General features: G+C 38.6%; 1 protein-coding gene across 1 annotated transcript in view; it reads right to left on the reverse strand.

The window, feature by feature from the left end:
• The window catches only part of LOC140137033 (uncharacterized), a 30745-nt gene extending 21253 nt beyond the window's left edge, over window positions 1-9492 (reverse strand). The window contains exons 1-6 of the mRNA XM_072158693.1: window positions 8851-9492; window positions 6115-7773; window positions 4283-5014; window positions 2540-3097; window positions 1340-1654; window positions 783-854 (exon numbers count right to left, since the gene is read on the reverse strand). Of these exons, the coding sequence (XP_072014794.1) occupies window positions 783-854; window positions 1340-1654; window positions 2540-3097; window positions 4283-5014; window positions 6115-7773; window positions 8851-8992 (3478 nt within the window). The 5' untranslated portion in view covers window positions 8993-9492. The remainder of the gene's footprint in view (window positions 1-782; window positions 855-1339; window positions 1655-2539; window positions 3098-4282; window positions 5015-6114; window positions 7774-8850) is intronic.
• Window positions 9493-22992: the final 13500 nt, after the last annotated feature.

Here is a 22992-nt window from a genome sequence, read left to right on the forward strand (position 1 = left end):
ATCATTAATAGAGTATGACATGAATACAAATTATCACTTTGCATATTAAAAACACATTTTTTTTTAAATAAGTCAACCATGAATGATCTTAGCATTTTCAGGAGTGTGAGAGGCCACAGACCAAAAACGAGGAAAATCACTAAAAACAGCTGAAAATAAAAGAAAAACACATAAATTTTGGCAACAAAAAAAGAGGAAATCAGCTGAAAAGAGGAACTCTCACATCCCTGCATTTTGCTCTAGGTCCAAGGATACTCCAAAACCGATTTTTTTTTAAAATTTCTGGAACATTTTGAAAAATGGGGGTGGGGCTATACGCTGATGAATACGGTAGTTTCAGACAATTTTCCCTTAAAAGGTGGATGGGCTGATTTTCATTCAGCTGTTTGGCTGGTTTTCCCCTACTCGATAACAAAGAGGCTGATCATAAAAACAATCTAATTCCCAAGTTTTTAGCAAAATTTAAATCTTAATATCTAGGGGGGGAGTAAAGTGAGAATGAAACTGTCAAATATGCTATTCCAGTTGAAATCCACACACCCTCTATGGAAGACATGACTTTTATCTTCAGCTCAGGTGGTGTAAATTTCAAATGGGGTTACCTGAATGGGTAACTTCATTTGAAATCTGTAGATACACTCCCTGTGTGGAAGATTAAGGTCATGTCTTCTATAGGGGTGTATGGATTTCAACTGGAATAGCCACCTTTAGTTGGAAAAAAAAAAAAGCGTTGGGGAAAAATCCAGCATTAAACAAGACAAAATTGTGGTTTCCATACTTACATGAACTGTCAATGGAACAATCTATGATGGTGTGATGTCCAGAACCACAGCGCAGACAATGCGACATGGATCCTACAAAAAAAAAAAAAAAAAGAAAACAAAATTAGTTAAATTGGAAAGCCTTGATATTTCCCAGCCAACACAAAAGTTTAATAGAAAACATTGTTAATGTCGGATTTTATAAAGGGTATCAAATGAAAATGTTTTAATAAAATCCAAAAAACATTTTTGAAAACTTGCTGCAAAACATTTTAACATGAAGTTTTCAGGTATGAGAATGGCTGTTTTTTGAAAACTGCCTGAAAAAGCCTGCGAATTTGGCCTTAAACAGGCTGGACAACAAAACCAAATCTAAACAAATCACATTAAATTTGAGCAATTGGCAGGTACGTATATATCTGGCTATTCAATTCTTTCAGAAACACTTTACATAAATAAAAAATAAATAAATTTCGGATTTATATATACATTCAGATTTTAAAACTGAGTTGAGTCTAATGTAAAACCTTCAAATTTGGTTTACTTTCCAAATAAAAAATGTTCACTATTTAACTTACCTTGTGTAGTAGTTTGAGATTTTCCAATTTCCAACTCCGGACTGGTCTCCTTATCATCATCACCTCTCCCACAAGCAGATTTGCTCTCTTTCCGCTCGTTCGATGTTTCATTTGATGTCTTAACACTACTGTGTTGCTTCGTCTTGTCTGATATTTTCAGTTCAGTACTGCTCTTCTTGGTTGCATGGCTCACCTCATCACCATCGGTTATGTCTATGATACTGATCTCCTTGGATGTATGTTTCTTTGTGTGCTCACGAGCTGCTTCCTGATGGGTATTACCGGGTGATTCCGGGTCCGTCCTCTCATCATAAGCTACGCCAAAAGGAATATTTCAGAGAATGTTATTGTGTATCATTAAAAGTAAACTGGCTTCAAAAAGAAACTTATAATTTTTCACAAGGTCATATCTTAAAATCCTCTCTATAAAATGAACAAAAATTACACACAGGATTACTTCAATACTCTACTCTAAACACATGTCAGTAACCAAGCAGTTGTCCAACTGACACAACAGCAAAATGCACTGACATGGAACACCTTCCTGGACCACATTTACATCCCAACAGATTTCTTTGGCTGGATTCCAAATATTTGCCTGTGAATGTGGTCCCGGAAGCTGTTCTGTGTCAGTGCATTTTACTGTTGTGTCAGTTGGACAACTGCTTGGTTATTACATGTGTTTGGAGTAGCGATTGAAGTAATCCTGTGTAATTTTTGTTCATGTACAGGCTAATAATTGGAACCCAGCAAAAGAAGTCTGTTGGGCTGTTAATGTGGTCCAGGAAGGTGTTCCATGTCAGTGCATTTTGCTGTTGTATCAGTTGGACAACTGTTTGGTTACTGACCAATGTTTAGAGTAGAGTATTGAAGTAATCCTTTGTGCAATTTTTGTTCGTTTTTATGGAGAGGATTTTAAGATATGACCTTGTGAAAAATTATAAGTTTCTTTTTGAGGCCAGTTTAGTATTATCAAAATTGAAGCTTACAATTTTTCATACATTCTGGCTTGAACTCGTTTGCAGAGTCCCTTTAACCCTAGTGGAAATGGAATTCTATCTACAGATGTTGCCAATTAAATTCAGACTTCTTTTCCTGGTCAATACCCCAGCAAATTTGTAAGTGGGAATCATTTTCGACTAATATGTGCTGAACAATTAAAGTACACACTGCAGCAACTATCGCATGAATGAAACTTACCTTTATTTATATGGCTGTTTTTGGTCATGATGGCTTGATTCATTTCCCTCCTATACTGCTCAAAACCCCTTGCACTCAAGTGGGCTCCATCCACCGTAAAATTAACCTTCTCTTGTAGGAATCTCGACTCAAAATATTCAATAATGCCGTTGTCACCTTTCAGTTTCCGGCATACGTTACATGCATGCTTGTTGAGGCTCTTCATTAAGCTGGCACCGCTACCCTGCCTGCTTTCACCGTACCACAACAACCGCGGTAGAATGTTCGACCACATGATTCGAGCCTTTGGTAATATTTTTCGTGTCTCTTGCAAGAGCCTCTCGATTCCATGATGCATGCTTTCGCGTGTGGACTTGAAAATGTCATTTCCTCCGACGTGAATGATCACGGTATGCGGTGCTGGGTGAATTGAGAGTTGTTTTGTCAGCATACCTGTGACATCTGCTATCCTACCCCCTTCCATTCCAAACCAAGATACATGTTTGACATCGGGTAATTGCATATTTCCCTCTCCTGCCCCTTTCACAACGTCATCACCTATGATCCAAGTTTGCCGACCTAGAGTAGAATCAAATGGAAAATTGAGAAAATTAGGTGCATCCAGGCCCTTATCCAGGGGTGGTGGGTACAGTACAGGCAATGCACCCTGTATAAATCTGCAAAGGGTCTGCTATCTGTAAAAAAAAAATGGCAAAATTGGGCCAAAAATGTTGATAAATATGACCCAAATCAAAAACTTGTGTGAAATTTGTTTAAAAATAGGATCCAAAAATCAATTGCAGAGGGGATAAAGGTCTACTTTTGGCAAGAATGAAGATTTCTCTTGAAAAGGACTGCATTTGGAAAATCTGCACCCCCACAAAAAATAAGGCTACAGGTCTGTGTGCATTCTTCATGTAATGCATATAGACTTGGTCATGTGGAAGAGCTTATGGAACAAAGCTATATAAATCCTTGAAGAAGTTTTGACAAGAAGCTACTTCTGTCCATTGGCACATCATAGCACTGTCTGCTAGTATACATATCATTATAAATTATGCAGAGAGACGAATAACAGTTTACTACATACCGTTCCTATCTACCACATGAAGTGCTTTAGGTGATTTGCTGAGCATGAGTAGCCATCAGGCTTTTGTATATTGTTCTTTTCTGTCAACTGAGGGTCACATTTCCTACTTTTCTAAAGCTCTTTTTACCTTGAAGACGGTTTATACTTGGTTTCTATTTGGCAATATGCCATAATCACAACGATATGTTGAGGGGGGGTGACTAAATTTTGATATCATCATTGGTGTAGCACGTAAACATGAAATGTGTCCAAATAATGATAAATATGATTATGTAGCATGTTATGAAACAATATTTCTTCAATCTAAGCCCTTTGGAGTCAGTGAGTCGATTAAATGTTTTGAATGAATAGTAAGCATGTACAAGAATATAAAAGACTGCATAGTAATGCAACACAGTGGCTGGTTCCAGTGGTAAGGTGCTTCCTTTGGCAAACAAGAGGTTTTACTTTTATCCAATGAACCTAAAATTTTCACATGAAAGTGTACATATTAGGAAATATATCTTGTGCCTTTTTTCCAGCATCAGGTGAATAAAGCCAAAAATGCACCTCTGAAAAATGATTAGGCAAAAGAAGAAGAAAAAAGAATGTTTCAGAGCAGCTGGGCTGTTTTATTTTGGAGTGCACTGAAATGCAAATTTGTATTGACCTTAGAAACAACAAAATACCCTTACCATGCTCTGCAATTTGACTTTTCCTAACATTAGATGCCGTTTTCTCCGGTCTGGTAACAGCAGAAACAACGGTGGTTGAAGCACTTGGCTCCTTAGTTTTTGGCTTTGAGGCCACATCAGTGGATACAACCTGTGTTTTTTCTGATGCAACATGTTTCTTTGGTATTTCACTTGTGCCCAGCTGCTGCTTTGGTGTTTCTACTGCCTTTGTTACTGTGCTAGTGTTCTTTGGTTTTTCAGTCACAGCATGTTGCTTATTGGTGATAGTTGTTGCTTTATCAGATGCACTAGTATTCTTGGGTGTCTTGGTAGCATCTTTTTTACTGTTAAGTTTATCAGGTGTGCTAGTCTTCTTGGGCGTTTCAGTAGCAGTAAGTTTCTCAGCATTTATATGCCTGTTGCGGGCTGTAAGCTTATCAGCTATACTTGTGTTCTTGTGTCTTTCAGTACCAGTACTGCTGAGTGAAGGCTTATCCAATGCTTTCTGCGGTTGCTGCTTCTGCTCTTCTACTGTCTTTACCACAGTGCTAGTCTTTTTTATGTGCTTCAGTAGCCGCAGACGTTGCTCAGTATTTCTTTGCCTACTACTGGTCGTAGGTTTATCAGCTGTTTTCTCTGGTGCACTAGTCTTCTTTGCTGTGTCTGATGAACTGTGGTGGGGTTTACTGATAGCTTGATGCTGGGTGCTGGTAGGCGATGTGGGTTCATCATCATCATCATCCTCATTCAAATCTGAAGATAAAAAGAGAGTACTGTCAGACAAAGGTTGGCCTTAGCCAACACAAACATTTAGAGTAGAATGTCAGCAAATGAGGACCACAGTTCAACAACTCCAATGCAATTAAGTGCTATACTGATACTAATGTCATTCATCTGAAGTGGTTGCTTGTGTCCAAGGTCATGATGGACAAAAGCATCCACTTCAGATGTTTGACTTTAGTATCAAGTATAGAACTGAATTGCATAGAGGTTGTGCGTAAATTACTGATTGGCTACAAAGTAAGGATTTGAACTGGTGTCCTTCACCGTAATCATGGTGCAGTGCAGTCCATTCAATCATGTTGTCATCAACATATTTGATCGTAGTGCATTTGTTGTGTGTGCGAGACGAAATGTCGTGGTAGATTGCAATCATGCTTTTGTTGAATGCATCCGAGTAGTCCTTACTTACGGTATGATACGTCATATGCACAACCTCTAATGGAGTTGTTCAACCGTGTCCCTCATTTGGGGACATTTAACTCTAAACGTTTACATTGGCTAATTTTCGTCACATTTCCTGAAATCAAAAAAAGGATTCACACTAATGCATCTGTCATGAAATGCAGCAATTGGTCGATTCTTTGCAACTTTTTGAACTTACAGAATGTGCATGGTTTTTTGGAGAATCAATTTTAAACCTCTCATATTTTAAGAAGAGTCATTTGCAAATCAGTGATTATAACCATTTGAGGAGTCGTTGAGAATCATTAATTATCACCGATATGAAGCCATGCTAAACATAATTTACTATAATCAAAATATTATGGAGCACATACGTACTACGTAAACTGCATCAAGCGCATTATTTGTCAAATAACATAATAGCAACCTACCCTTGATCTGGCCTAGCGATGGCTTATTTGACTGCTTAGATGACAGACTTATTTACTTGTTGATGAAATGGGCTATTCCATTTGAAATTCACACACCCCATATGGAAGACATGACCTTAATCCTCCACAAAGGGGGTGTAGATTTCAAATGAAGTCACTCATTCAGGTAACCCCCTTTGAAATTCACACTTTGTATTTCAACTGGAATAGCCCAATATTTGACTGACTGGTTCTCACCTTTGCCCCAGTAATCAGTAGCTGCCTCTCTCTTAAAGAAATACTTGAGCGCTTCCTTCAGGTCATCAAGAAACACATCTAAACCATGCTCACTCAGCTCCATCTTCTTGTTCTGAAGATCGTACAACTCCAGGGCCTGCGCTGTAAACTGAATATGATGGATTGCTTTACCGCCATTCAACACAAACTTAGTGCGCGCTTTGCTGTTGACCCTGACGATGCGATTGTTTTCCGCCGTTAGATTTGTCGGCGTGTGGTTTGGTCTGGCCGGTTTTAGCAAAATATCGGACCATACAGGCGTCGCGTCTGGAATCATTTCTTCTATTGTTGTGCACATTTCTGTAATCAGCGTATCCATCTTCTCGATGTTAGAATTCAGAAAGTCGGCGTACCCGAGATGAACGACGAGAAAGTCGGGCTTCCTGCACGCCATGATCATCGTCTTGTCCAGCCACTCCTTGAAATTTTGCAGACGTATCGTATTATCAACCTGCCACGGTACGGAGGCATTGAAGATTTCCAATCCTAGAGTATCTTTTCCCGTCGTTTTGTTTTCATGCACAACAGCTTGGTGCGCAACTTTGTCACCTATGATCCATACATCTTTCTTCTTTCCTGGGACGACATTCATCAGGCGAGGAAGTGGCTTCACTTTCGCCATCTGCCTCTCGAGTTGTTTAGTTTTAGTAGTCAGATCCAAATTTTGGGATGGCTTACTAGACTGGCTTATCCGAGACTCACAAGATGTCGTTTTAAGAGGAATGTTTGTACTTTTTAACTCCGAATGACTAGCGCCTCTGCTTGGAATAGAATCACTTTTCTTCTGTGCTTGCCGAGTACTTGTCTGTGCAGATTTAACGGAGGTCTGAGGTGACGCGTTGCTAGAGGCATGAAGGGCTTTGGTGGATTGAGATTTACTTGACAGTTTCATCACTATGTTCTTCTTTACCCCTAGCATAGGGGCTGATAGCTTGGATTCACCGGTCAAGTTGATCAGATTAGATCCAACTGGAGCAGGTTTATCAGTACTTTTTGACGGTGTACCTTCACTCTTTCCTGACACAGTGACAGCTACCAGATTACCAGAATTGCTAGTTCTCTCCGATTTTCTCAGAGTCTTTCCCGTTCTCGCTGTCACTTGTATCTCTGGCTTTGCCATCTTGTGCTGTACACCATCTTGCTTCTTTTCACTTGCGCCTATTTTTGAATCGGGACCACTGGAGTGATCGATAGCCTTTCCTTTTGAATCCTGACCACTTTGACCAATAGCTTTCCATTTTGAAGCACCACCATCATGACTACCACTGCTAGAGTTCTTTAACACCACCACTTCATTGGCTTTTCCATATAAATACAAATCTTCTTTGTTCGATCTTGTTACTTCTTTACTCATTTTTGTGCAAGAATTTGGACAGTGGTTCTTCCCACCGCATTTGTTACAAGTTTCAAACACCCCCTTACAAATCCTCTGATTGCATTTGCAAGGAGGGTTGTCAGTGTCCGTTGAATCTTTGGTGGAAGATGCTGCTGCTGTTGTTGCTGCTGCTGATGATGATGATGATGATTTTTGTGGTTCCACAGATGACTTGAACTTTGGGCATTCATCTTGACGATAGTGGGGAAATCCATGGCAGAGTGGGCACAATGATGTGGATCCGACTGTAAAAATTGCAGGAGGAGAAATTACAAACGAATAGTCATGTTGATGTTGTTATTACAGGGTAGGGGAATTGATTGATACACATTTTTAAACGCTAAGGTTCATATGCACAAAACAAGTTTGACCAGGTCTAACTATGGAGGTTACACTTAGGGAGGGATCCCTTTAATCTCTTTTTTTTCAACTCCTTCACTCCTAGTAAAGTCCAAAAGCTAAACTGCAGCTATCTAATATTACGCAACATGTATGCCCCTAACAGGATCTACAATATTATAGAATAAGGTATGTAAATACCAAAAAGTTCCTTCTTCATAGTACTAATCTCCACAGTAAGACCAGGTGAGGTCAGAAGTTAGACCTGGTCTACATGTGACTTGTTTTGTGCATGAAAATTGGCCTAAACCTACATCAGGGCCAGCGATTTGAAAGGTTTTTTTTTTCAAAATATCATAACATTTCAAATAAACAATTAACACTTGTGTGTAAATTAATGTGGATCAGAACATGTGGTTTTCATAGTACACTAAATGGGCTATTCCATTTAAAATCCACACTACCCCTGTGGAAGAGATTTAGGAAATATCTTCCACAGGGGGAGTATGAATTTCAAATGGAATCAACACATTAGGCAGTTCCATTTGAATTTCATACACCTTCTAAAGATTCAACCTGAATATTCTACAGAGGGTGGGTGAGTTTCAAATTGAGCTACCTAATGCGTTCATTCCATTTGAAATTCATACTCCCCTTGTGGAAGATATTTCCTAAATCTTCCACAGGCAGAGTGTGGATTTTGAATGGAATAGCCAAATATCTTTAGCCAATGAAGTTTTGACAATATTTTGCAACAAAACAATGCGTTACAAATGTTCATAACATCTTTATGTCATGAATATTGCATAAACTGTATAGTGTAATTAATTAGCTCACTGCCCTTTTTTGTATAATTAACATTTATGCAAATTAGCTCATTAATAAGGATATTTGTTAAACAACATACTCAGCACATTTTCTAATTTCAAGAAAATGTCTACTGATCCACCTTAATTGAACACATCATAGAATTACTAACTTACTTTGTATATTAGCAGCACGAGGCATTGATTCTCTTTTGAGTTTCCGCTCCCTCCACTCCCGGCTATTCTCCATCTTCTTCTGCTCCCTGCGAGTGTGATAACCCTCCGATCTCCTTTTGCCATACCCAGTCGAGGGGGCCATTTCCTCCTTTCCACCACTAGTACTGCCACTAGTCTCCCTTCGTTCGCATCTTTGTGATCATCGGCTCTGTGACTCGAGGATGTCCGTTCTGATTTAGTACTTGTTATGGATGATATTGAGTTCAGCAACTTCGAAATACTTTCGCTAGACATGTCTATGAGGCTAATTTGTGTTGCATTTGGTGTCTGTGCGACAGATACACTAGGAGCACCTCCAGTGGTACTTGTGTGAGATGAGGCCTGAGCTGGTGGATACTGAGATGGCACTGATGTCTGATGTTCACCTGTTGGAGTATAAGATGTTGCTACAGGATACTGTCCACGAGTAGATGGATCCACTCCCGGTGGAGGTGGATTTGGTAGAGGTGGAGGTGGATTGGAATTGCGGACTTCTTGTCTACTTGGTGTACTGTATTGAGTTGAGTAATTAGTACTGTCTGTATGGTAGCCCACATTTGCAGCTGTGTTGGTGAAACTGCTAGGTATCCCAGGAGGGTGCGGTTGATGCGTAAGTCTGGTAGTGGATGCATCTGTCCCTTGCTGATTGAATTGTTGTGTGTGAGATGATGATGATGGGAGAGTTGTGGTACTAGGTGTGGAGGAGATGACAGGCTGCGATGGGACCTGCTATAAGATAACAAAGCATGATTAATATTGTATAGATCTCACTTGTTGGTTAAACAAAGAAACAAAGTAACAAAAATTCTCCTGTAAAGTGTGCACATTTTATATTTCTCTATTTTGAAGTAGAATTACGCAGTTCGTAATTAAGGTGAATCCCACACAAAGGTGTGTAAATAACACAGGTTTGTAAATGGCCCATTTCACGGTTAGGCGCCACTTTTGGTGAAAAAAACTTGAAATTTTCAAAATGGATTAAATTTCATTTAATTGGGGTTTTCTTTTCCACATAAGACCAGATTTTCATAAAAATATCATTTCCCAGCTTAAATCTCTCTACTTCTTGAAGAAAATTATAATTTATTATCTCATGTTATGTAATTTTTAAACAAATTTGATAAATATTGAGTAGTGAATATTTATACTTTTACTGTCCAATACATATATAATAGATATTTAAAATAAACAAGTATGTCATAGGCTCTCTTCTGACCAAATTTGGGCAAATTTTGTTGTGTAATGACAAATTTATGGCCACTTACATGTAATTTTTGAGGTAAAAAAGGGAAATTGACATGAAAAGGTTTACTCCACAATTTTAATAATCAATGAATGACTCTGATATTTCACAGCTTTGATGGTCATAATATGGGTAATGTTCACAAATAATATCAGCCAGTTTGAAAGCACAGGTCAAATTCAAGATTCTTATGTTTGTGCAATTTTGGATGTGACTGATGTCAATGTGAACGGAAACCACACACTGTAAAGTAGAGTATGTTTTAGAAAATAATGATTCAAAGAGTTTTCACACACTCAGTAAATTAAATGGGATATATTGAAACATATTAACCTGTGTTAGTGTTCATTTTAAAACATTGTTTACAATTTATAGAGGTGGATGTGACATTTTTAATTGTGAACGGAATATTTCATTATTATAAACAGTTTGCTTGTCAAAATATAAGCTTTAAAGCACTTCTAACACATATATTTTGATAGATTCTATTGAATTGAGCAATGCTAAAATGTTTTTCCTGACCCTTTATATTTTTGCCAAGCAAAATGTTTATAATACTGAAATATTCCGTTCACAATTGAAAATGTCACATCCGCTTTTGTAAATTGTATACAAAACTGTCCCCTAAAAGACAACAACAAAGCCATGAAATAATCATATGTGATATGTATGAAATAATAAACCTATTTTAGAAAGTCAAATATCATGTTGTTTAAGTATTTTGGCCTAAAAACTACTAATTTTGAGGATGTGACATGTGAACGGAAATTGAAGCTTTTTGAATCTCCTGTCACAATTAAAGAAGGCATGCTGAATTAAAAACTTATTGTGCCTTTTGATCCCCCACAAACTTGTAATGAAATAACTTCAAACTGGCATCCTAGTCCCATACCTGTCTTAGTTCTTTGAAGAAACTATTTTGGATGTGACAGGTACCATGGATGTGACACATGTGAACGGAAACTTTGAAATGACATCTGCAAGCTAAGTTGATGAAGGAGTTTTCATTAAATGGTGTCATTAGATAGCTCATAGCAGGAGATTTTTAAAAATCAAGGAGAACAAATTCTGCCACTTATTTGTTAATAAATTATACTATTTGGAAAATTAATCGGATGTGACAAAATTGTGAACGGAATTTGTTGGCAAAAATTCAAAATATCACTGTATCTACATATTAAGAGCAACAAGTGTAATTTGTTCAACAAATAGTAACAAGACTCTGAACTTTACTAAAACACACTAGTTTGCCATTCATGTAAAGTATTAGTCATCTATTCCACATTGAATAAGGTACATAGATGTGAACGGAAAATGTCACATCCGAATTCAGAAATTTAAATGGTTCTCATGCTAGTTTAACTGACAACTACTACTTTGTTCATGTATGGCTGTATAGTGCAACTTGTTCATTACATAAAAACAACAAAAGCAGCTGGTAGGCTCAACATAGTTAAAAGTGGCAGCATTGGAAAATAAATGTCTGTTTTAGGTTGCTAGTAAAATGTGGTTTTGACCACTTCTGACCCCTGCGCCCTGAAAGATAAAAGCAGAAAGGCCGATTAAGCTAGTGGAGGTAGGCTATACAGAGACAATGAAAAATCACCAACAGTCAATTCTGTAACCCCATTATTTTTTACACACCAGGCCAGATACGTTGAAAATCAAAAAGTGGCGCCTAACCGTGAAATGGGCCAAATACAAATTAATTTTTGTGTTAGTGAAACAGTTTCCTTGCTTATTGCAAGACATCTCCTCCAGGCTATAGCCTCCAATAAAAAGGATCCAACCAAGTTCTCCAAACACTGATAAAATCAAAGAAATCATTACCTGACCAGATGTGCTAGGACCAGTTCTATGTACTTTGCTTTTCTTTACTCCTTCTGTGTCAAGTTTCCTCTTTCTTAATGCATGTTCCATCATCTCCAACTGCTTATCCTGATAAAGGAAGGAAAACTAATGAATGAACTGCCAAGGGAAGTGTTTGAATAGGCAATCAACCCCATGAGAACAACCTGCTGATCTGCTGATTGGTCAAAAAGAAGTATTCATTATCAATTGGACCAATCAGTAACATTGTTAGAATAATTTCACCACACAAAAAAATTGGGGTGAATTATTTGCAAAGCTCCATTCTGATTGATGTTTAAAATGAAGATATCATGTAATTGACCAATCAGAGGCCATTTTAGATCGGCAGGTTAGTGCTCAGGGGGTTAATACCTATAAGGTGGTCATGGTAGGCCTATGAAAAGTACATTAATTTGTCTGAGAATTTAATACTGATAAGGGCCAGAGCCAAAATTCCTGTTTGTGGCGGGACGGAATTTTGATAGGCCTTTTAAATTGTAGCTCTGTGACTGTTTATTTTATGGATTCTTCATGTTCTTAATATAAACAAGTAAGTTACAGACTACATTCACACACAAGAAAAATAGTCCAAAGAATCAACATGTTGCCACGGTAACACAAATTCATTTATGTGGCGGGACAGAATGATAAACTTCATGTATTTGTGAACACAGTACATTTGTTGAATTTTTATCAAAAGTACTGGAATAAAACATTTGTTTCTAACATTGGTATTAACTTCAACTATCCTTCTTTTGTTATGGAAGGAATTATAAAATTTACCCCCCTCTTTATAGTACGTTCATCAATTTTTAAAAATCATGTCAATGTGGCGGGACGGAATGTGGCGGGAGAAAATAATTTTGAGCCATTTTTGAATTTTGAAACAAGAACTTACCTTGGCATGCTGTAGAGCTACCTATGGATGACAAATGACAAATTCATAACCCTCTCCCTCCCCCAAATCTCATTTTGTACCAGCCATTAATGGTAAGAAAGAAAAAACAAAGAAGTTTCCAGCCCAACATCCATGTCTCCCAAAATTCCTGATGGAAATACACCATTTTGTGGAAATTTCTTGCCTTTTGACCCCATAAAATTCATTTCACCCCGCCCCGTAAAAAAATCCGGGTTCCACCACTGATCACATGATATCTACCTGCATAATTTGTTGGTCCTCTAACTCTTTAATTCTCCTCAGAGTCTCCTCTAGTTGCCTTTGAGCTGCCTTGTCCTCCACCCTCTTGTGCATCGATGACGCTGAACTTCCTCCATGATTTGATGATGGACTCCTACTCCTGGACTTCCCACTCCTGTCAACAGACCGTTTCTCTCGTTCAGAAATTGGACTTTCACTGCTTGATTTCCCTTCTCTATCCAACCTCTGACTTGCCAATGGGCTTCTTGATTCCCTTCTGTACCTTGTGTCTCTATCCTTACTTGAAGATCTGTCCCTAGAATGTCTCCTGGTGGTATCTGTGATGTTATCATCATCGGTTGGTCGAGATGGGTCATAGGCATCACTGGTACTCTGTGCGGCACTCAGTGATCCACCTCCAGCACCTGTTCCTGATGAGGGAAGTTGACTAGCCAGCTTTTGTGCCACATCGATTGATATACCCAACATTCGTGCGGCGTAGATAACATCTGATGCGGCGTGTTCCGACATTGTATCGGTGCAAGTTGCAGGAGCTGGCTACCTGCCTATGATAAGAAAGAACAAAATAATCATAGCAAATAAGTTGTTATAAGTATATGCAGCATCCAAAGCTTCCACGGGCACAGTGGCATCAATCTGTCTTGAAAAGTGTGGGGGAGGAGCATTGGCCTAAATTGTCAGAAGGTGGCTGAAAAGTACAAAAAATCACCATGCAGGGGCAAAGCACATAGCAAAATGACTTCCAGTTGAGGTAGCCTGAAAGGGATGGGTAAAAAGCTGTTGTGGTTGTGCCGTTATTCGGAAGGGTCGTTATTCTGACGGTTCGTTATCATTACTCCAAAGGTTTATTACTCCGTAGGGTTGTTACTCCAAATTTAGAACAAGGTTTGTTATTCCAAAGGGACAATACTCCAAACTTAGAATAAGGCTTGTTACTCCCAAAGGGTCAATTCTCTTGAATTTCAGAGTAATCACCCTTTGGAATAACAAGCTTTACAGTATGAAATGCCCTAGCAATGAATAACATCATTTTCAGGGGTGGGTGAGAAAAGGTTCCCAGTGAATGGAAGCTAAGAAATCCTGTTGCCGTTTCTTTCAAAGACTTGTTATTGGTGGGCAATATTTTATGGGCGATGTTGCAGAATACCAACATATTTCCAGTGGCGTAGCGTGGGTCATCACATTGGGGGGGGGAACACCGACCCTGATTGGGGGCACCGGGTCCGATTGGGGGCACACGGGTCTGATTGGGGGGACACAAGCTGTTTTTCGGCAATTTTCCTATGGGATTTTGTAATTTTTGCAACCCCCCCCCCTCCGCCCCCTATGACGCCACGCCACTGCATATTTCAATAGGTGCAGGTGGTGGGGGTGTGGTGGGGTGGGATGGAATGAGCACATTTATTTTAAGTGTTATTATTTTGCAGGTTATTACATATTGGTTTAAAGATCAAAGGACTATACAAATTCACCTGATAAAGAGTTTGGATTGCCTGTTCATGGTTTACCCTAATTATAAATTGAGAATTTTAAACCTAACATCTGAAAAAGATTCAAATTGTTGTTAATTAATCATACTGTTGATATTCCTGGTCGACTATCAGGAGGATGCATCATGTTTCGGCTTATTTTACAAAATAATATCCTTACTGAAAACTTTAGTTTGGCAAGTTGGTCCACTTTTCATGACAGTTACCAGTCTGGCTAAATTTTCCAATCCCTCTTTCATAAATCTTTTACATCGGGATAAATATCACTCTGCTTTCATCAAGATCAATACTGTAAAAGTGGACATTTTTTGCGTAATTTATTTTTCGCCCTTTGCCTATTTTGAACCCCGGCCCCCAACTCAACCCAAATTTGGCAACCATGAGAGTTACCAAATAGCACGTAAAGGGGTAATTTTTTATCAGTAGCATGTACCGCGAAATTGGCAAAATAGGGGGTATTTAAGTTGGACTGTTTGCAAAATTTGCCTGTGAAATCAGCAAAATAGGGGGTATTTAATTTGCACTGTCCGCAAAATTTGGATAAAAGGGGTAATTGAGAAAATCTGGTAATTTAATGGCAATATTTAGTGTCATTGAAAAAGGGCTGTTTGAAATTCTAGTCATTGAAAACCACAAAAAAGGGGTTGTTTTTGGCCAAATTTTGTCCTCAATTTTGTATGAAAAAGGGGGGTAAATTTGATGAAAAATCATTGCAAAGGGAGTTTTTGAAAGATTTGGTAACTCTCATGGTTGCCAACTTTTGTGTTGAGTAGGGGGCCGGGTTTTGAACTGTTTCCATTGTTTTTAAATTAGTGATTCTAAGTTTCCTTACATTGACCTAAACACAAAAGGAATATATTTGTGTGTTGTTATTTTCGCGGAACGCGAAAAGCGCGAAAATAAATGAAGCGCAAAAATGTCCACTTTTACAATAATTTGTGGGCTTATTTAAGCAAAGTTGAGTCCTGATAATCGACAGCATTGAAATGACCTTGCTAATTAAATTGGCCCCTGTTCTTCTTTGATCTTCAAAAACTTGGCCCATAATGCAGATCATTTCCACCTAGTTTCATTAAAATCCAATAGTATTGTTACAAATTTCAACCATGGATGACCCCTTATGACCTTGAATTGACCTTTAATTCTATTGGTACATAATGAGGAATCCTACATTACTTACGTCAGTCGCTTTCAAGGGCATTAAATTTGTATACACAAAAGTCAAAACTGGGAATTTACCTTTGTAGGCCCCAAACATTAAATCAATAATGTGCGATTTCCATAAAAATAGATTTGTATCAATTTGTTTTCCATAAAATGTTAGTTTTCACTGATCACAATACTATGTCCCCTTTTGATTTTGAAAGCGTAGATTGGGGGGGATTTATCACCCCCCAATATTTTACCAGGGGATGATCCATACAATCATCCCCCAATGTTGACACCTGAATATGGGTTTCTGACCAAATTAACCTCATTTGAGCCCCCAAAGTGCAAATTTCCACTTTTGCACCATATGATTTCATCAGTTTAGCTACAAAATAGCAAAATTTTCGCACACATTTGTACCATCAACTTGATCTGTCGCCAAAAGGTGTTGCATTCACTTATACCTTTTTTCCCAACCCCATTCCCCCCCCCCATTGTCAAAAAGAAATCTACGCCACTGGAAGATTGCCATTTCATTCCAGTACCAATAATTATCATCAATGCGTGTATAATTTAGTTCACAGATCGTTATTAATTTGAGTGGAGCTTCACACAGCTGGGAGGTATAAATAAGATGTATATAGAATAGCAATATACACACAGCTTATACGTCAATGATTCAATGATACGCACAAGATGTGTCAGCCATCACTCACATCGTTGAATAAAACTAGAGATCTCTGGGTTTATTATAAAACTTAAATTGTACTGAAATTAAAGCACTTCAGGTTCATTTAGTCTTTCACATGGTATTTTAGTAAAACATTAGGCATATTACAATCATGTAAATAAATTCAAGAAAAATTGAGGGCATCGCTGTGGAGCAAATCATGTATTTGGCTTTAATAATAATGGCGCATATGAAGTCAAAATCATTATAATCCCAAGCTGGAAGGTTTAGAAGGCCATTTTATTTGACATATGACACGATGGGAATTGTTAATACCCACCGAGTTGGAATTTTGGTTCTAAATGAAGCCCTTATTGAAGTCAATCAAATTGGTTTACCATTCTTAAACTATTAGTATTATAAATTTCTACTAATATTATATAATATTAATGTTAATACAAAGACCAAAGGGGGTACTGGGTGGGGAAAATTGGGAAAGGAAGTAAAAAGGGGTATACGTTTTGCATTTTTTGTTCAGAATAGAGGAATTTTTGTGGTATGAGAGATTGTGATATTCCATGTCTTTAGGCATTAGGGCTCATATTAAAATACCCTACCACGTTTTCACACAGAAAGAAGGCAGGATTCCCCTTGCTAAGCGCGCGCCTCAGGAAAGCTCGGTCATAAAACAAATGGATTATATGCATCAGTGATACACCCTGCCCAGGATTTTAACAAAAGAAGGCTAGCACAGGAAAGCTGCAGGATGGCGCACACCTTCCTGCCCGGGGGGTCACTCCCATTGTGGTCTGTACACCATCCGCGATAATGAAAACACGTAAAAGGGTCGTTTTTAGGTGGGTAGGCACGATACGCGTGATCGCGTTTAGGGTGTCAAAAAGGGTAGCAAAATTGCAATTGCTAAATACGCGCAAATGAAATTTAGGGTATGAAATTTGATGTTAGGAATGAAATCCCTGTTTAGGGTGTCCTTTTAGCCAAGGGTTAAATCCTTGTTTAGGGTGCTTTTCAAAAGTTGATTATTGCGGATGGTGTACAGGCCACAATGGGAGTGACCCCCCGGGCCTTCCTGTGTAAGGGAATTTCAATATGAGCCCTTAACAGTTTTTATCATTATGGTAAAGCTGACAGGATAACAGTTAACCGCCTTTTTGAAGCTGACCTGTTTCACAATTCCTGGAATGCGAGGCGCGAAGTGCATTCCATACAATGGCCTGTAGATGGAATTAGGGATTCAATCATGTTTCACCGTTGTTCATCACCGATTAACAACGGTGCGTCTCGCCAGCGAAGTAAACCACGCAGACGCGCGGACGCAAGTTGTTAATCGGTGATGAACAACGGTGAAACATGATTGAATCCCTTTCAACAACGAAAACAAGCTAAAGATCGTATAATGCACATGATTATTTCATGAGGAATGTCAGTTTAATCATTGACAGTCAGCCTTACAAAAGGATCGGTGATTTCTGTTGATATCAGCAATAAAACTGAATAAAACGGCAATCTTTATCCGATATACTTCCAAAATACTGAATTCAACTTGTAAGGGTGATATGCACACAGATTCCAGACATGACGAATTTTACCCGCTCACGCGTAACGTGGATGTGTATACGCTATACGCTTACTGCAAAAGTGTGCGTTCATCACGGATTAATAACGGTTGGCTTCTGTACAAAAGTATAGGAAGAGTTGTTGAATGAAGAATGAAGGACTGTTCATGCAGGGCCGTCGCTAGACCATTTCCTCAGGGGGGTGTCGGAAAATAAATTTTGCTGATGGCCGGATTTACCTTTTGCTGGCCCCTGCGCAACATGATTGCCACCCCTGGCTCTTTGGATAGAAGACACCCCTCCCTCACACTGTAACTCAAGTTTTTAAAGCTGTCCCCAGAATTCCTTTACCGGGAAAAAGTGCACACAATTTTGATAAAGCCCCGGTCCCCGCACTCCATGCATCCGCGGGTATTCATGCTTGTCGGTGAACTTTAAAACACCCCTTTTGCATCTCATTTAGCGAAGTTTTAGGGAAAAACCCCCTTTTTAGTGATTTCGCGAATTATTTGCCCTTCCACAATACCCCTATTTTCGCTAAAACGCGAACGATATTTCTAATATACCCTTTTCTGGCAGAAACGTGTAGGCTGCTCGATGAAAATACCCTTTTTTTTCAATTTCGCGAACACGTGGTTTGAAAAAACACCCCTTTTTGTGTGTTTCGCGAATTGCGTTTCTTCATCTGAAAACACCCCTTATTTCGCGAAATTTTCGACGAGCATGAATACCCGCGGTTGCACGGAGTGCGGGGGCTGGGGATAAAGCGTGCGCGCAGCGCGGAAATTTGCTATTTCAAAGCTAAAATTCAAAGTGGGACGTACCGGAGTTACCGAACGAGGGGCAAAATTTCCTTATCGTCCCACTGTTCTGCTCCTAAAAGAACATTATCGGGACAAATGTGTGCGAAGCGCGCAAGAAATTGCAATTTCAATGCTATATCATGCCAAAAGAAGATGCATAGGCCTTTTACAACTTCTGATTAATTTAGTCCCTGTATTTTGATCCAGCTCATGAGTTTTATGCTTATTCCAGGTATCAGAGGAGGTGCCCTAGCATGCATATTAATAATTTACATAATAAAAAGGATGGAATTATAAATCTCATTTTCGAGATTCGTGATCATGTTCAAGTTTGAGATGAAAAAAAGAGAAATTTCCATTTCATACATACTGAATCTTCCATACTAGCTAAATAAGCGACATCCCTCCATCACAAGAGAATAATTTTGAATAGTTAAACCGGCATACGATCACGGTGTTCGGAAATCGCAACTATTATTACTGAGGCAGGGCCGTTCCAAGTGATTTTGCCAGGCAAAGCCTCTCCCTACCGCCCCACCAAAGCATACCTAAAAAGTGTTAAGGGGGTTACCCCCCTTGAAACTCCGTTTTGACCTATTTGAATACTGCCCACGACCGCTTTCCTTCTTTTCTGTATTTTTATCCCACTTTTTGTTCTTCTTTGGCACTTAGTATTTTGGAGGGACCGGACACGGTTTCTTCTTTCTTTTTCTCCGCCACGTGTTTTCTTTCCTTTTCTCTGCTCCATTTCTGTCCTTTTTGTCAGGTCCCCCTTTTCCTTTTCCGCCCTGTTTTCTGTTTCTCTTTTGGCCCCCTTTTTATTTTTCTCCCTTTTTTTCTTCCCTTTTCTTTCTCCATTCCTGTTTTTTTTTTCGCCTTTTTCGCACCCTCAGTGTTTGCCGCCTTAGGCGACCGCCTTAGGCGACCGCCTTACCTGGCCTAATGGTCGGAACGGCCCTGTACTGAGGCCAATGAAGTGGGTGCTAACAAAAAGGCTAATTTTGCAGAAAAAGCCTAAAAATGCTAATTTTGCCAAAAACTGGCGAGAGGAGGCATTGATGCGGCTAGTTAGATAAAAGGATTTACAATTCGAGAACCCATGCATTAAATTTTATTCCATGTTGTTTGGGAAATATAACTAACTGAATGAAGGGAATGTTGTCAACAGTGTTCCCCCTAGCTCTACGGATCTGGTTGTTCGGCCAATTTGACCATTAATTGCATTGCAATTTTTGGTCAAAAGCTTGGGACAAAAACCTCAATTATATAAACGGTCAAATTGGGCAGAAAACCATGTTTTTTTCCTTTGTCCCAATTCTGGTAATAAGTCTTGTCAGAGGTGTAGTGTCATAGGGGCACATGCCCCCAATAGATTGCAAAATTGAGATAATCCCATAGAAAATTGCCGAAAAATGGCTTGTGCCCCCCCCCAGACCCGGTGCCCCAATCATGGACAGTGCCCCCATCATGGACAGTGCCCCCAATATGATGACCCACACTACACCACCGAGTCCTGTGCCAATTGTACATTATACCACCTTTGTGGGAACACTGGTTATCACATTTCATTGATTTTCATTACCATTAAGTTGCATGCAATCTTAGAAAACTATGTCAGGAGTTAGTTACAAAACCAGCTCGTGACCAGCTTACTGTAATAATTAATTAACGGTACCATTATCTTTGCCCAATTGTCAACCTTTCACACAATAACTTGCCTTGATCCCAATAGGAAATATGCAAAATCATCATCATCTTAATCATCACCACCACCACCACCAGTCCAACACCACCACCATCATCTCAACATCCTCATCTCATTATCCTCATCATCTTTGTCCTCTTTTATCTTCATTATTATCATCATCATCACTGTTATCATTTTCTTCATGTGACACAATGGTCTGGTTGCTGCATTCATTTTATTTCATTCGGATGCAAAGCAGGTGACTACAAAGTTTCTCCATGTACTACGATTCGAAGCCAATGTGGTAATGGATCTGGCAGTAAAAAGTTGTCAAAGTCCCCCAACAGTTTTTGCAAATAAGACAAATGGGATGTTCTTTGCCTTCCAGGTCTTCTTTTACCATGTAATGGGGTGTAGAGTGCATATCAGTTTCAGTTTCAGTTTCAGTTTTATTTACCATATAAGTTTATCATATAAATCGAAACAAATGCAATTAATGGAGGGATGACCAAAAAAGAGCACAAGGCTCGTACAAGTTTGGCCACCCTGAAAGAAATTTATGAGAGAGCTAACTTAAATACTACGTGCAGCGACAAGAGACATTATAAAGCGACAAAACTACAATGTGCAAAACGAGACAGGACAACACAGGTGAGACAGACAAGTATGTTGGCAATGGCAGTATAATCATGATAATAAATAATGGTTTTACGAGGCACAAGTCAAGAAAATATTTATTGGAAATCAACATGATCAATAGATAAATCCCGAAGCAATCTAATTACAACTCATATTGTGATACAAGATAATCTTTATACAGGTTACTAAAACATTTAACGGTGTTACAGTTACGAATATTGAGATCAATTACATTCCAACTTAATGGACCCTGTCTTTTAATTGTGTTATTTGCAAGATCTGTTCTGAAGTTGTGAGGTCTATACAGTTCAGCTGACCTGGTTCCATAAGAATGGAAGGTATTACTCTTCTTAAAATAATCAGTGAAAATATTTGGGAGTAAGCCACTTTTGAACTTATACATAAAGAGGGAAATTTGATATTTGTAAATATCAAAGACTGTAAGTGTATTTAATCTCTTAAACAAAGGTTGTGTGTGTGCAAGGTAATGTGAGTTGGTACTTAAACGGACAATTTTCTTTTGTTTGAGATAAATAGATTGTAAATTGCAATTATTCTTGTCGGCCCAAATGATATTACAATATTGAATATGTGGTAAAACCAAACTAGAATAAAGAGAAAATAACGTTGAGCCAGAAAGTATGTGTTTAAGGCGATAAAGGATACCTGAATACTTGAAACAATATTTGTAATATAAGTGTTATGTTGATGCCATGTTAGAGAATCATCAAGAATTATCCGAGAAATTTTGTGTGAGAGACCCTTGAGATAGGTTTGTTTTCAATATTTATTGACATGGTGTCTGGATACGTTAAGCGCGTGTTGTGTTTGTTTTTAAATAACATATACGTGGTCTTTTTAATATTAAGGGAAAGTTTGTTTACTTTGAGCCATGTGGAAATTTTTGTAAGTTCGATATTAGCTGAATGTATGAGTTGATGGAGATTTTTATGTGAAGCCAATAAATTAGTGTCATCAGCATAGATGACAAATGAGAAGAATTTACTTGTAAACACAATGTCATTTATATATAAAATGAATAATAAGGGGCCTAAGATTGAGCCCTGTGGAACTCCACAACTTGTATTCAAATTAATTGATTTACGATGATTAAAGTTAACAAACTGGGACCTATCAGTAAGGTAACTCCTGAACCAATCGAAGGCATTCCCACGAATACCGTAATGAGCGAGTTTTGAAAAAAGAATATCATGGTTAACCGTGTCGAATGCCTTGAGAGGTCCAGGAAGATACCAAAGGCGTGATTTTTGTTATCGAGATCGTTAACAATTTTATTGTAGACTTCCATGATGGCCATAGATGTGGAACGGTTAGAACGAAAACCAAATTGGGAGTTATGAAGTAGATTAAATCGGGAAAAAAAAGTGTACAACCTCTTGTGGACCAGACGCTCAAGAACTTTTGAAAAAGCAGGAAGAACTGAAATTGGTCTATAATTGGAAGAATCGTGGCGATCACCATCTTTAAAAATGGGAACAACTTTAGCGATCTTGAGTTGGTGGGGAACAAAACCAGAAGACATTGATAAATTAAAAATGTGGACAAGTGGGGTTGCGATTAATAAGGTGCTGACTGCTTTAATAACCTCGGGTTTGATTTCATCATGACCACAGCTTGCACCAGGCTTCAGTGCCATACAAAGATTGACTACTTCATCGAAGTTGGTGGGTGAAAAAAAGAGTGAGTTAACAGGAGAATGAGCATTAATTAAAAATTCACGAAAATCAGTATTTGGTTGTTGAATCCAATATTAACAAAATATGAATTGAAATGATCTGCAATATGCTGAGAATCCGAAGTTGAAACGTTATTGA

The sequence above is a fragment of the Amphiura filiformis genome, chromosome 17 (genome assembly GCF_039555335.1).
Source record: "Amphiura filiformis chromosome 17, Afil_fr2py, whole genome shotgun sequence".
NCBI classification, from domain to species: domain Eukaryota; kingdom Metazoa; phylum Echinodermata; class Ophiuroidea; order Amphilepidida; family Amphiuridae; genus Amphiura; species Amphiura filiformis.